Source organism: Hyperolius riggenbachi, chromosome 2, assembly GCF_040937935.1.
Source record: "Hyperolius riggenbachi isolate aHypRig1 chromosome 2, aHypRig1.pri, whole genome shotgun sequence".
Taxonomy (NCBI): domain Eukaryota; kingdom Metazoa; phylum Chordata; class Amphibia; order Anura; family Hyperoliidae; genus Hyperolius; species Hyperolius riggenbachi.
Genome location: NC_090647.1, coordinates 237655307 through 237670906, shown reverse-complemented (window position 1 = coordinate 237670906; position 15600 = coordinate 237655307). Strand labels below are relative to the sequence as shown.

At 44.8% G+C, this 15600-nt stretch overlaps 1 protein-coding gene and 1 long non-coding RNA gene across 2 annotated transcripts in view; one reads left to right on the top strand and one right to left on the bottom strand.

Moving 5' to 3' along the window:
- LOC137546205 (uncharacterized) overlaps positions 1-2834 on the bottom strand; it is a 40733-nt gene extending 37899 nt beyond the window's left edge. The window contains exon 1 of the long non-coding RNA XR_011026197.1: positions 2757-2834. This is a non-coding gene — a long non-coding RNA (uncharacterized lncRNA). The remainder of the gene's footprint in view (positions 1-2756) is intronic.
- Positions 2835-2863: 29 nt separating this feature from the next.
- CFAP47 (cilia and flagella associated protein 47) overlaps positions 2864-15600 on the top strand; it is a 730879-nt gene continuing 718142 nt past the window's right edge. Inside the window, exons 1-3 of the mRNA XM_068268343.1 lie at positions 2864-3414; positions 8428-8607; positions 13336-13487. Of these exons, the coding sequence (XP_068124444.1) occupies positions 3292-3414; positions 8428-8607; positions 13336-13487 (455 nt within the window). The 5' untranslated portion in view covers positions 2864-3291. The remainder of the gene's footprint in view (positions 3415-8427; positions 8608-13335; positions 13488-15600) is intronic.

Sequence of the window (15600 nt, the reverse complement as noted above, 5' to 3'; positions counted from 1 at the left end):
GGCGCATCACCGCCTCTTCCCTGCCCCTCTCAGCTAAGGAAGACTGAGAGGGGCAGGGGAGAGGCGGAGATACGCGCTGATAGACGCGTGTGAGGCAGGGCTGCGTGCATTAGCCCTGCCTCAAACAGGAAGAGATACCCGTGAGTAGACGAGGGGATTTGGGGGGTAAGGGACCCCCGTTTAGCCGCGGGATAGCGGCGTTTTAGCAGGGGCACACATGTCCGTGCTGAATATAAGAGCTGAAGCGAGTTTTAGACTCGCTTCAATCTCTCTTTAAAGAGACACTGAAGCGAAAAAAAAAATTATGATATTATGATTTGTATGTGTAGTACAGCTAAGAAATAAAACATTAAAGAGAACCCGAGGTGTGTTTAAAGAATGTTATCTGCATACAGAGGCTGGATCTGCCTATACAGCCCAGCCTCTGTTGCTATCCCAAACCCCACTAAGGTTCCCCTGCGCTCTGCAATCCCTCATAAACCACAGCCATGCTGTGAGGCTGTGTTTACATCTGTAGTGTCAGTCTCAGCTGCTCCCCCGCCTCCTGCATAGCTCCGGTCCCTGCCCCCGTCCCTTACCTCCAATCAGCAGGGAGGGAAGGGATGCAGGCGGGGACTGGAGTTCTGCAGGAGGCGGGGAGAGCAGCAGACTGACACTATAGAGATAAACACAGCCAGCTCTGACAAGCTGTTTGTCAGCAGCGTGGCTGTGATTTATGAGGGATTGCAGAGTGCAGGGGGACCTTAGGGGGTTTGGGATAGCAACAGAGGCTGGGCTGTATAGGCAGATCCAGCCTCTGTATGCAGATAATATTCTTCAAACCCACCTCGGGTTCTCTTTAAGATCAGATACATCAGTCTAATTGTTTCCAGTACAGGAAGATTTAAGAAACTCCAGTTGTTATCTCTATACAAAAAAGCCATTAAGCTCTACAACTTTCAAAGTCGTGGAGAGGGCTGTTTTCTGACTTTTATTATCTCAACTGTTAGTTAATTGTTTACTTTTCCTCTGCCAGAGGAGAGGTTATTAGTTCACAGACTGCTCTGAAAGAATTATTTTGAACGCTGAGTGTTGTGTATTCTGCACATATTAGAGAATGATGCAACGTTAGAAAAAACACTATATACCTGAAAATAAAAATATGAGAATATTTTCTTTGCTGCTAATCTTCTAGTAATTATTCATAGTACACAACCAATTCATAATATCATATATTTTTTTCGCTTCAGTGTCTCTTTAAGCCACCAGAAAGCATGAAAATGCTCAAAATAATTTTAATATCACTTTTTCATTTGCATTTCGGTACTTTTTTAACCTCCTTAGCGGTAACCCCGTGCTGGACACGGGGTAAGCCACCTCGGAGGATATCTCAGCCCCTGGTGGGGCAATTTTCATTCTGCAAAGTGCTGTACGCGCACCTAGCAGTTTGCTAGCCACGCGTACAGCTTGATCGGCGCCACCGCGCGCCGATCGGCCGCACACAGCAGCGGAAGCGGGCCCCCCCGCCAGAGCCCTGCGCTGCCCGGACAAATCACTCCCGGGCAGCACAAAGGGCTGGATCGGGTGCGCCTGATGTCCATAACGTCATTCCGATCGTCGCCATGGCAACAGGAGAAGCCAAACAGGAGATCGCGTTCTATACGCAAGCTCCTGTTTGCTGTTGTTGCCGGCGGCGATCGGACTAGAGGGACACATGCGCCCTCTAGTGGTTTTTCATGTAGCTACCACTCGGGTAGCTACATGAAACAAAAAAAATAAAATAAAAAAAAAAGTGTAACGCAGCCTCCTTGGCAAAAAAAAAAATTGAACCGCCAAGGGGGTTAATTGAAAAGTGCTGGAAAGTTATTTTAAATAGAAGGTGAAAAATTATCTCCTAGGTGAAAACTCAGGTAAAAAAGTGAATTGCATATGGGCCATTATGTGATGCCTTGGATCCATAGTGAGAAGCTGCTAGACATGGCTGAAGAAAAATCCTATTGCCAAGAGGTGAGTAAATGCTCCATCACACACTTCTCGCAATTCTGCATTACCTAATGTAGAATACTTTGATCTGAAAACGTGGGGGTGAGGACAGGGTCGGTGCTTCCAATAGAGGGAAAGGGTGCAATTACCACAGGGCCCCCAAGGGCTGCCAGGCCCCATCTTGTGCACCACGGGGCCTCTGCAAAATGTTGTCAGCATAGCAACTTAACTGTCCCGGTGTACTCTCCACCCATCCAATGCCTAACCTACCCTGTCCTTTAAACTACCCTCCACCCATCCCATGCCTAGCACTAAACTACCCTATCCTGTGTCTACAACTACCCTCCACCCATCCTCTGCCTAACACTAATCTCTCATTCCCTCTGCCTAACACTAACCTTCTCCAATAGGATGCAAATTCTGATTACATGCTCCAGCGAATTAACCTACACCATTGAACTAACCTATAGACTTTACTATCCCCTCCCCAAACCTCCTGCCTATGCGTTTGTCAATAAATGTAGGAAGATTCGGGTAGGTTATTTCGGCTGCGCACCGGGCAGGGGCAGCCAGCTTGATGGTGAATATGCTGATAGGGAGGGGGATCCCCAGGTAATTTTGTTCCGGGCAGTGTGGTGAAAGACATTGCAACCCCACAGATTTTGCACCTTGCTGTATAGCGCATGTGTGCTTTGCAGACAGTGCATAACTGCGCATGCATGGCTTTTTTTTTTTAGTAATCCCAGTTGTAATTATTTGCAATCGCCCCAGTGTTCCAAAAGCAGCATACCAACCTTTACATGGTCATTAGTTCCCTCCGGGGGAGGTTATTAGTTGCCCACCAATGGGTGGGGAGAGGTGGCGGGGTTAAGAGTTGCCTGGCAAAGGTTAGGTTGGTTTGCATTTAGCTTTAAATGGTTAGGTTGCACTTTCTGATAATAATACCTACAAACTATTGTTGCAAAATCTGAAAATGTTGCGAAAACTTTCACCACAGCGGCTTGAACCACTCCGTGCGGGGGAGGAGATAGAACTAGAGCTGCACATCTACACTACCCTCACCAGGCCACACCATTGAGACACTAGGGAAAGGGCGACTACACCACAACCGTTAGCGATGGAAGATACCGGCGATTATTGCTTAAATTGGGCATTAATCTGGTCCGAGGCGGCTATCGGCTCGCACACCAGGCTTCTGAGCTCAGCTCACTATCCCAGGTACTCCCTAACACGCCCCGACATTCACACCAGCTGCCATCTTATTGGAGGACGGTGCCGCCTATCTGATGAAAGTGAAAAGTTTTGCCTCGCCTCCTATTCTTTCCGTCCATGAATACCAGTTGCCCGGCAACGCAGAAGACGCTATTACGTCACACAGTCACTTGTACGTTAGTCCTGGTAACCGGGATCTGGGAACGGAAGGCTCCGAGCACGGCGGAATCTGCGCGCCCGGTACGTACGGCTAGCTGGTGATGCTGACTGAGGGCTGGAGAGAGATGCACAGGGGGACGCTACTGCAGAGTTACTGGCAGCACCTGTGCTCATCCCTGCTGCTGCAGTCCCACATCAGCGTGTTAAAGACAGTTGCAATTTTTGTGTTTTATTATATATTTTGTGTTAAAATAAATATTCTGGGCAAAAATTACTATTTCTATTAGATTATATCATTGCTTACGTGAGATGCTGTGAGATGCCCCATTCACTTTCCTGCATAGACATGAAAGGATGTGCCACATATTACATACTGTATGTCAGCAGACCAGGTGGAGTTGGGATAATGTTCTCAGTGGAATGCCTCTTCTAGTTGCAACTGCCCTTTTATGTTTGTGTTTTGTTCTGAGTTTTGGATCGGATTAGATTTACCGATTGCAAGGGCATAGTGATTATCATAGTAATTGTGGAGCCCTCTTCCCACTTGTGTGATTATTACCTAACCCCAATGCAGTGCATGCATCATGTCACTGGGAGTGCAAGTAAATCACAAAGCAGTAATGCTTTGCCATTTTCACCCTCCCATCGAAAATCACAAACACAATTGCACTATTTGCAATAGTGCAAAAACATACAGATAAGTTAATTGGCTCCTTCTAAAAATTGGCCCTAGACTACAGTACTTACACTACATAATATAGACATATGGCAATGGTAGGGATTAGATTGTGAGCTCCTTTGAGGGACAGTTAGTGACAAGATATATAAATATACACTGTACAGCGCTGCGTAATATGTCGGCGCTATATAAATACTAAAAATAATAATAATAATAGTGATTGGGATTTTAATTCCGGGCCGGATTTAGGCCAAGGCCACCTAGCAAGGGCACCAAAGCAGCAGGCTAAACTGGTGTAGCATTTGCAAGCTTGCAAATGCTGCAGTGCAGGGAGATCAGGAGAGTGCCTGACCACGGTACTCTGCTGCCACCTTGCTCTCTTTCTCTCTGCACGTTGGCGTTGTAGCCGGCGGCTATGGACTTGGGCAGTATTGCAGAGTTACAAGCGGAAGATGTGGAATAGCAGCTGCCAGTCACTCACATCTCTGCTTGTCTCCAACGTAGAAGCTTCCGCTTCCCGTCTGACTCGCTGGTGGTAACATGCCGGCAAGTCACAAGTGAGAGATGCTGGTTGGAGGGACGGATGTACAGTATGGAGATGGAGGGGAAGAGGAAGCTTCTGCACTGGAGAAGAGGAGAGGTGACACTGATGCCTACTGTGGTATGGAGGCGAGCTGGCTACCTATACTGAAAGGGAGGGATTAGGGGGTCACCTAGCTACCTATACTTGTGAGGTGTCATCAGGATACCTATACTAGAGGGAAAGGGGGATGGGTCATCTCGCTACCTATACTGAAGTGGGGGGGGGGGGGGGGGGTTGCAGTGGCCCTGGGTGGTACAAAGTACAAATCCGGCCCTGATTGTAAGATGAAAAATATCCTAAGGCATGGGACCTCCATTGTAAGTAGCGACTGGGCTTTGTGTAGCAATTTTGGTGCGTTTTCCAGAGCGATTGTGGGTGATTTCAAGGTGCTTTTTAATGTAATGTCGGCATTTGTACAGTGATCGCGATTTGTGTGGGGCTGTGGTTTGGGTAGTAAAATTGCTGCAAGATCACAGCGATACAGAGATTGCAAAACAATTTTGCAGTGATCCTCAACTTAGAATTGGAGCGCAGAAGCTCCAAAAATGCTGCAGGCTGTGCAATTGTGGTTTGGGATAATCACAATCTCTCTTGTGGGTTGACCTCAGTCCACTCTCATCAGCCCAGTGCTTTTTGGAATCACCGGCGATTCCAAGGTGCAACTTAAAGGATACATGCGGCAAGAAGCAGAAGTAAACATTTTGCTCACCTGGGGCTTCTACCAGTCCCGAGGACGACAGTGTTTCTCGAACCTGTCCTTGTAACTCCCAAACGGTGCATGTTTTCCAGACAGCCTCATCTATGCACAGGTGGGGTAATTAGGGTCTCAGCTACATGGAATCCCCCTAGCTGACACACTAACTACCCCACCGGTGCATAGGTGAGGTTGCCTGTAAAACTTGCACTGTTGGGGAGTCACAGGACAGGTTTGAGAAACACTGCCCTAGGAGTATGTGTCCAATGCTGAAGTTCTGCTATGCTTCAGGCTGCCGCTAGACTCTCAATAAGATCCCAACCTGGGTCTTCTGTACTGTGGATGGGAGCTCTCTACACTTGCGCAGTTGTAAACTGCGCAAGCACAGAGAGCTCCTGGCCATGGAAGCGCGACCGCGAGAGGCACCCAATGTGCATGTGCAGAAGACCCAGACCCAGCCACGGGGCAGGATCTTACAGAGGGTCTAACAGCATGCTGAAGCACAGCGGAACTTCAACGGGGAGCAAATATTCTTCTAGGGGAAAGAAGAAGCCCCAGGTGAGTAAATCCTTTTCTTCCACTTCTTACCTCACGTATCCTTTAACCCCCTTGGCGGTATGAAAAATACCGCCAGGGGGCAGCGCAGCAGTTTTTTAAAAAAAAAATTTTTAAATCATGTAGCGAGCCCAGGGCTCGCTACATGATAGCCGCTGCTCAGCGGCATCCCCCCGCCCGCTTCGATCGCCTTCGGCGATCTCCGATCAGGAAATCCCGTTCAAAGAACGGGATTTCCTGGAGGGCTTCCCCCGTCGCCATGGCGACGGGGCGGGATGATGTCACCGACGTCAGCGACGTCGGGACGTCATTGGGAGACCCAATCCACCCCTTGGCGCTGCCTGGCACTGATTGGCCAGGCAGCGCACGGGGTCTGGGGGGGGGGGGGGGCGCGCGCCGCACCGGATAGCGGCGATCGGGGTGCTGGCGCAGCTAGCAAAGTGCTAGCTGCGTCCAGCAAAAAAAAAATTATTTAAATCGGCCCAGCAGGGCCTGAGCGGACCCTCCGGCGGCTTACCCCGTGTCACACACGGGGTTACCGCTAAGTAGGTTAAAGGACAAGTGCCGTGAGAAGAATATATAGGCTGCCATATTTATTTCCATTTAAACAATACAAGTTGCTTGACAGTCCTGCTCATCAATTTGGCTGCAGTAGTGTGTGAATCAAACGAGGAACAAGCATGCAGCTAATCTAGACAGATCTGACAATGTCAGAAACACCTGATCTGCATATGCTTGTTCAGGGTCTATGGCTGCAAGTATTAGAGGCAGAGGATCAGCAGGATAGCCAGGCAATTGATATTGCTTAAAAGGAAATACATATGGCAGCCTCCATATACCTTTCTTCAGTTTTCCTTCAAAGCACTCATGTGGGTTCCAGCCCTTAGGCTATATTCACATTATAAATCGTATTTTTCTAAGCACTTCTGAGTGAGAGAGTGTGAGAGTCAGCCCCAAAGCGCTCAGAAAATGGTACATGTAGCGCGTTTGCAATTTCAGTGAAATCGAAAGACTTACATGTGAACCCTCCAATAGGTAATCAAAACCTGCAAACACTCATAGGCCTCAATTCACTAAGCTTTATTGAACACTTTATCGAACGTTTGATAATTTACCTCATGAGTAAAATCTAATTTTGAATTCACTGAGGTGTTATAGATTTTTTTGAACATTTTATCGACAAAACATTTGATACATCTATAACACCTCAGTGAATTCAAAATTAGATTTTACTCATGAGGGAAATTTATCAAACGTTCGATAAAGTGTTCAATAAAGCTTAGTGAATTGAGGCCTATGAGTGTTTGCAGGTTTTGATTACCTATTAGAGGGTTCACATGTAAGTCTTTCGATTTTACTGAAATTGCAAATGCGCTACGCGTACCATTTTCTGAGCGAACTGAGGCCATAGTGTGAGCAAGCCCTTACTCTCCCTTTGGAATAACTCTAAATCTTTGTCCCGTGTATGGTATGGGCCACAGTTCCAAAAGGATCCTGTATTTCTTATGTCTGCTAGTCAGTATGAGGACAGGTGTATTGATAGCAAAAAATAGAAAAGTTGGGGAGTTGATAAGTAACAAATCTGTAGCCAAGTTTGTACTTGTATTGGAGTAAGTAAGGGATACCAGAATTCTACTGGGTTGTTCTGAATTATTACATGTTTGTTTCACTTTGTATTTATTTATTTATAAACGGAACAAACAACTCTGTTTTTCCCATTTTTTTTTTAATTTGTAACACTACATTAGGGGCTTTAGTTCGAATCCTGTTAATTTGGGGGTGGATCACGCCTGATCATTTGAGTGCCGCAGTGCTGTCGTGGGTGCAGGATAATTAGCGGCTATAGCGGATGCCAATCTTTCTCTATACTGTAGTGGAATTCAGTCTTGGAAATTGAGCTGCCGGAGACAGAGCTGGTAGTGTAATTTGGGCACCGTACCATCTGCAGCTATGGCAGGTGCCAGAGTTCTGCTTATACTATAGCTCTGGCTTATAGTGCCGAATATTAGTATTAGGTGTAGGTGGGGGCAGAGCCGGGACAAGGTCCTTCAGCACCCAAGGTTGAGACAGCAAATTGCACCCCTCCATCCCTCCCACCCCAGCCATCACACACTGATTGCTATTAGACTAAGAGGTGCCCCAGGGCCCCCAACCTTAATCTCTAGTTATCTGGCTTGCAGTCACTGCTATGTATGCCCTTTTCTTATTTCTTTCTGCTTCAAACACAATTGGGAATGACAGCTGAATGAATTGTGCGCCCCCTTCTACACTGCGCCCTGAGGCTGGAGCCTCTTCAGCCCGGCCCGGCCCTGGCCCGGCCCTGGGTGGGGGTTTAGTGTTGGGCAATAGGCATAGTTAGGTGAGAGGTCATGTTAGAGTTAGGTTAGGGCTAAGTCATAGTAGAATATTGGTACATTTACCAATATTTTACTAACCTGTAAATTTGCTCCAATTTTAGCTTTTTAAATGTACGCCTTTAGTTTGTCTGTGATTTCAAGGACAGTGACTGTTTTTTTACAATCTACTGTGTAACACACCATGCATCAAGTTTTATGTTTGATACGTTTTTCACTTTATTTGCAGATGTACATTAATAAAGCCATGGAAGAATTGACAAGCGATGTGTTGGGAGTGAGAATATCCCCATGCTTTATACATTTTATTGATGTGTCTGTTGGGAAGACCTACCAGAGCACAATAACCGTACAGAATGTCAGTCCTACAGCCAGGACTATCAAGATAAATGGACCGCAAGATGCACAGGTGTTTGCTTTACTTGAGCCTTGTTTTGTTGTAACACTTTGGTGTGTTAATATAATGCCATTTTGAGGGTGCAGCAGGTTTTGATTCAAAACTTTCTGCTTTAATTGATGGCTGACGTGGTACTACTGTTGTGGGTAAAAGGAAACTTTTGTCCAGTAGTAAACGCAGTTCTGGGACAATGCCTTCATATACATATGTTTAGGCCTCTTTCACACGGGAGGCTGAACTGTGCACAGCAGCGGATTTGTACATTTTACCACCCAAGGCTCATCCACCATGTTCCTGTGTTTCCCTCGTCCTGTGCTGTTCTCCCCCCGTCCTGTAATGTCCCGTCCCTGTGCACAGTTCAGCCTCCCGTGTGAAAGAGGCCTAAACATATGTAACCTCTACTATTTACCTGCCTGAGTGTGCCAGCAGAGGCCCACCCCTCCTTCCTTTGTGGCCTTGCCTCAAATCTGGCCAGGACTGTGCACTTGCCAAGCAGTTAAGCCACCTGGCTGATGGCCACAAGCGCATTTCAGCTGCAGTTTCATGCAGCAGAACTGAAGGGCAGTGTTGGTAAACAACCATCATCATCTGGCACATGTTCGTGCAGTCTAAAGCTGGCCACTAACGGTCCAATTTCTAGTGAAAAATCGTTCGCGCAATCAGAAATTCTGATTGGAAGTGAAATATTGTAATACATCGTTCATTACACCATCAACGAAACAATCTTTGCTTCCTATCTATCACAACCAACAAGAAAATCCAAATTTTGGTTCGACGAAAATTCATTCGGATGACATTTTATTAACTCGCTCATAATCAATTGTGTCCACCAATGGAGATTATTTAAAACCAATCCGATCAGAATTTCTGATCGCTCTAACGATTTTTTGCTAGAAATTGGACCGTTAGTGGCCACCTTAACAGCAAAAGAAAAATGTGACATGTCATGTCTAAGCAGGGCTACAGCCATAGGGATGGCCACCGCTCTAATGCCCATGCCAAGTGCCCAGCTGCTGCATGAGAGCGGTTTCACCACCTTCATTCTTCTGTGTCAAAAACACCTTATACTGTAATAAATGGAATTGTAAAGATTTAAAGCGGTAACCCATTTATGATCTAATATGCTTAAAATATCATTAAATAAAGCTCTGATCAATTATGCAATGTACTTCTGTTACTATAAACACTTCAACAAAATAACAATTATAAGTATACAGTTCGTTTAACCATGTCAAGACAGTGGGGAATGTCAAGACAGTGGGGAATGTCAAGACAGTGGGGAATGTCAAGACAGTGGGGAAGGTCTGAGACAGTTTGGTTTACTCAAGAAAAGACCAGCGCAGACTGCAGTTTACTATTAGTATGAGCACAGTTCTACAGACTGCATGGATTAGTACACATCTGAGTTGACATGCCTGTTTCTTAAAAATGGTGCAGTATAAATAATGCTAGTATATTGCATTTGGGAATGGGCCTCATTTTAAGTTATTTTAGGCCCCTGTTCCTTTACCCTTTCTGCATGCACGGTAACACAACAGCAAAGAAAGTGTATGGGTCCTAGTACAATAACTGCGTCATGTTGCGCTGGAATCGTCCGATTAGCGCTGTTGCGGACCGCAACGCGTACAAAAGTACGCGTTGTCGCATATTTACTTTTGTACGCGTTGCGGTCCGCAACAGCGCTAATTGCAGTAGGGAATGCGTCCAATAATACGCATGGCGGCCGCCCGACTAGTGAGTCGTCAAAAACGAAACTAAGTGACAGCGGGGGACCGGAGGATTCCAGAGCGGCTCCGAGGGCACAGGACTGCTGCAGGGGGCTGGTAATAGCCCCAGGTAAGTGAAACTTTTTACCCCCCGTTCAGTTAAGGTTCCCTTTAAAGAACCTGAACTGAGTAAAATTATTTAAAATAAACACATGAGGTGACTTCAAATGAACATTACATAGTTACCTTGCCATCAGTTCCTCTCAGAAGCTCACCATTTTCTTCTGACAATGATCCCTTCCAGTTCTGACAACATTTTGTCAGAACTGAAATATATCAGTTGCTGCCAGTTATAGCTGAGAGGAAAACTGATGTGCCAGGTAATATCAATGTTTCCCAATTCCCGGAGTAGTACGCCTGCGCTGGCCCAGCAGTGCGCGTCCTAGATCGCGCTCCTGTTGCCGGGCACTTTCTGCGCATGCGTGCAACATCATGAGTGACGTCACGCTCATGCGCAGAGAGTGCCCAGCAACAGGAGCGCGATCTAGGACGCGCACCGCCGGGCCAGCGCAGGCGTACTACTCCGGGACATAGCGACCCGGAAGTAGTACAAGGCCCATAGAGATTCGCCCGGCGAACAGTTCGGGCCATCTCTAATTGGAAGGACTAAAGAAAAACCATTGGTGTGTTTTGTTTTTTTTTAATTTAAAGAACAACTACCGTTTTTCCCCGAAAATAAGACCGTGTATTATATTAATTTTTGCTCCAAAACATGTGCTAGGGCTTATTTTCAGGGGATGTCTTATTTTGGGAGAAACACACTATGGAACAACACATGGCTATTGGGAAAACTTAAACAGCAGTATTTGTGCACAATATGTGAGTTTTATACAAAATCTGAATCTCACTTCACATTTGCTGATAAAAGACAAATGATAAGAGTACAATGGCAAAGTCACTGTACTGTTTGCTCAGGTTCTGAATTCTACTCCCAGACTCACACTCTTATCTAACTCAGATTAGGTAAAGGTGGCCACTAATGGTCCAATTTCTAGCAAAAAATCGTTTGAGCGATCAGAAATTTTGATCGGACGAAAAATCGTTCACTACACCATCAACTAACCAATCATTGCTTCCTATCTATCATGACCACCGACGAAAATTAATTTGGGCGACATTTTTTTCACTCGTTCACAATCGATTGTGTCCACCAATCCGATCAGAATTTCTGTTCGCTAGAACGATTTTTCGCTAGAAATTGGACCGTTAGTGGCTAGCTTTAGGCTGATATTGTCCTGGGATGAGTCCATCCACACACTGCTTCCCTGGCTGCCTCTTCCTATTGCACAGCTGTGTCCCCTCCTCTCTGCCACTAGGTTTTATTTTCAGGGTAGGGCTTACATTTCCAGCCTGCTTGAAATCTGAGCTAGGTTTTACTTTCAGGGAAACACGGTATGAAAGAAATTATTTTGCTTTAAACCCCACATACCTATACAGCTTTTAGAAAACAACACTAAAATGCTTGTAAGAGGTCCCTCAGCACAGCCTGTGTGAAACAAAAAAACCTTGTTTACCAGCTGTTTTTGTTTTTCCATTTTTTGTCGGCATCGGGGTAGGGAGTGGCAGAGTTGAACTGTAACCTGGCAGTAAACTAACACTGCATGGCAGAGAGCAGGGGCGTAACTAATAATCACTGGGCTTCCCTGCGAAAATGAAGATGGGGCCCCCCCATAGGCGCCAAATAATCGTAATGGGGCAGCGTTTCACTATAAAATAATCCTAATGCAGCAATGTTTTACCAGAAATTAATCGTAAATTGGGCAGCATTTCACCAGAAATGCAAATTGGGCAGCATTTCCCTATAAAATAATCGTAAAGTGAGCAGCATTTCCCCATAAAATAATCGTAAAGTGGGCAGCATTTTACCATAAAATAATAGTAAAGTGGGCAGCAGTCACCATAAAATAATCATAATGTGGGCAGCAGCCATCATAAAATAATCGTAATGTGGGCAGCAGTCACCAGAAAATAATAGTAAAGTGGGCAGCAGTCACCAGAAAATCGTAATGTGGGCAGCAGTTACCAGAAAATCGCAATGTGGGCAGCAGTCACCAGAAAATCGCAATGTGGGCAGCAGACACCAGAAAATCGTAATGTGGGCAGCAGACACCAGAAAATCGCAATGTGGGCAGCAGACACCAGAAAAATCGCAATGTGGGCAGCAGACACCAGAAAATAGAAATGTGGGCAGCAGACACCAGATAATGGCAATGTGGGCAGCAGGCACCAGAAAATAGAAATGTGGGCAGCAGTTACTAAAATAAAAACAAATAATTTCACCTGTGAAAAGAAAACCAATTCACTCACCTGACAGAAGTGTCCTCTCCTGGCATCTGGCTCGCAGTTCCCCGATGATCCTTCTGCAGCACATCTCCCGTGCTGACAGGCAGAGTGCAGGGCTACGGCAAGATGGCTGCCGAAGCCCTGTACTGGAGACATAAATAGTCTCCAGTGCAGGGCTTCGGCAGCCATCTTGCCGTAGCCCTGCTCTGCCTCCTGGGAGACTGCGGGGCTGCGGGCAATGAACTTGCCCGGCGTCTATTAGACGCCGCGGCCAGTTCCATACCTGGCTGGGGGTCCCACAATCGGGGGGCAGCGCTTACCCCGCACACGGCTGGCGGGCCCCAGAGCAGCCCCGGGCTCTCCTGCAGCCGATGGGGTTGCATCCCCAGTAGATACGCCATTGGCAGAGAGAGACACATAAACAGGAACGCAGAGCCTCAGCTGATGATTATTTACACACATTTGAAGCTACATTTCTTCTTTATATCAGTCTGAACAGGTTCCAATCACAGTATTAGAGGCACTGAAGATTGTTTCTGTATGCTGGATATGCTGGGCAGTCCTCCATAGTAATGCCCACTGTGAGAACTGCTCTCTGTGACTGTAATTTTCTTCATATTAAACATGAAAATATGAAGCTTAAAATAAGAATACAAGTGCTAACCAATTGATCCTTGATTTTCTTTTTTAGTTCTCACTTTTTGTACAAAATCCACAAAAGCCTTTAGCTCCAGGACTTCAGTTAACAGCCACCGTTGAATATAAGCCAACCAAAAAGGAAGACACTAGAGACAAATTACTTGTTGTGGTTGATAAGGATGCCATTGAGGTGCCATTACTAGGGTATGTATTTATTATAGATCAAACCAATAACATAGAAGATAACAGTATTCATTATTTCTCCCACCAGGAGTAGAAATCTAATTTATGGCATGCTAAAATAGACTTTATGGATGTGTGAAACAGGGTAACATAAAAAAATAGTTGTAGCCTCGATGCATATTATTGCATTTTATTCACCACTGCACTGCGCATGGGCCACCGGAACTTATATATATTGTGCATTTAGTATATGCAATTGATGCACAAACTATGTTTTAAACTGTTGATGATTGCTAATACATTTCAATCTGTAGACCTATCATGATTCAAAAAATGTTTCTTTTTCTTTTTTATTTATGGTATTAAGACATTGTAAGCTGTACAGAAGTTGTAAAGATCTAATTGATTTAGTTGTGGATTAGATACATTTTCAAGTTTCTTTTATTTTTATAGTGTGTGTGTGTATCTATCTATCTATCTATCTATCTATCTATCTATCTATCTATCTATCTATCTATCTATCTATCTATCTATCTATCTATCTATCTATCTATCTATCTATCTACAGTATCTATCTATCTATCTATCTATCTATCTATCTATCTATCTATCTATCTATCTATCTATCTATCTATCTATCTATCTATCTATCTATCTATCTATCTATCTATCTATATATATATATATATATATATATATATATATATATATATCTAATCCTCTATAATAAAACCCCTGTGTCTCTGCGTCCGTGTGTGTGTGTCCCTGCGTTTGCGCTACTGCGCATGTGCCACAGGGACACCCTTTGGACAGGGAGCAGGACAGCGTGCGCGTGGCGGACAGGCAGGTGTGCACGTGGTGACGGACCTAGCCCGTTTTTAAACGGGCTAAGGTCACTAGTAGTAATAATACTAATAATAATCAATGTATCATTTCTGTTATTGGGGACTGTGCACATCCAAATTCTTGAATGTTAGTTCGTGAGGCTGAAAAAATTGTCAATTGCGATCTATCTCTTGAGGCTTATTGTATTTTAATCCATGAAAATGCATAGGTTGACTTTATCTAGGTGTGACTTTTATTATATATTACTATTATTATTATTTTACCACACCAAGCAAATGTAGTGGGGGATGCTCTTCAAAGTAAGGAATCATTCAAGCCCCTCTAAAGTTCAGATATACTGAAAATGCTATGACTACTTGCTGTGCTACGTTTTAATAACAATTTTTACTGTGATGAACCCCTATCTAGGCAGACAGTAAAATCTCCTTTCCTTCATTTGTAAGTCACGTCCTGTTATCCTTTGTACAGAGCTAAGGATTGAAATGCTATTTTGCCACATTTTTACATTGCTCTTGGAGGTATTTATGCATGGTACTTGGGTCACCGATCAGTCAGCTCTTTTCCATGCTAAATAAACCCAGACTAACATTTCTTGATAAAGCAAATGAAGTAGGGTCTGGTGTTCGTCCTGGAACAGATTTACTGACATCAAACCAACAAATAATGTATTCAGGTAATACCCTTTATGACTATACCTGTACATAGGTCTTTGCCAGCTTCCAAAACTTTAAGTTTCTTCGCATATCTTGAAGATCTTGGCATGTGAAACCTTCCATTGCTTTGATCAGTTTGATTGCCCATTTTTTGTACCTGTTTTAAAGCCTAAATGCTCTTTCTATGGCACCCAAACCTGTATCCCATACTCAAGAGTTGGCCTCACTATACAGAGGAAACAGTCAGTATACTAGCATCTTGTCATTTTGTTTTCTTTCAACCAGTATCCTCAAGTCTTTTTACAAGTCTGATGTTCCATCTGTATACCACTTCATTTGCATGGCCTGTGCCATTAGCATGACCAGGATGCATGGCATTACATTTTTCCAGCCAATTGCATGCCATTCAGTCATGCTTTCAGGATCCTTTTGCAGTGTGGCACTATCCTACCGAGTGTTTTCATTTTTACAAAATTTTGTATCGCTGGCAAAGATGGCAACAGTGCTCAATATACAGGGTTTTGCATGCAATAATCATGCAACAGCTTGTGCAGAAAGCATAGTTCTCTCCAGTTCATTCAGATACAGTGCTGATAATGTGCACCTCTGTCGATGTTTCTGTGCAGCTTGGATGA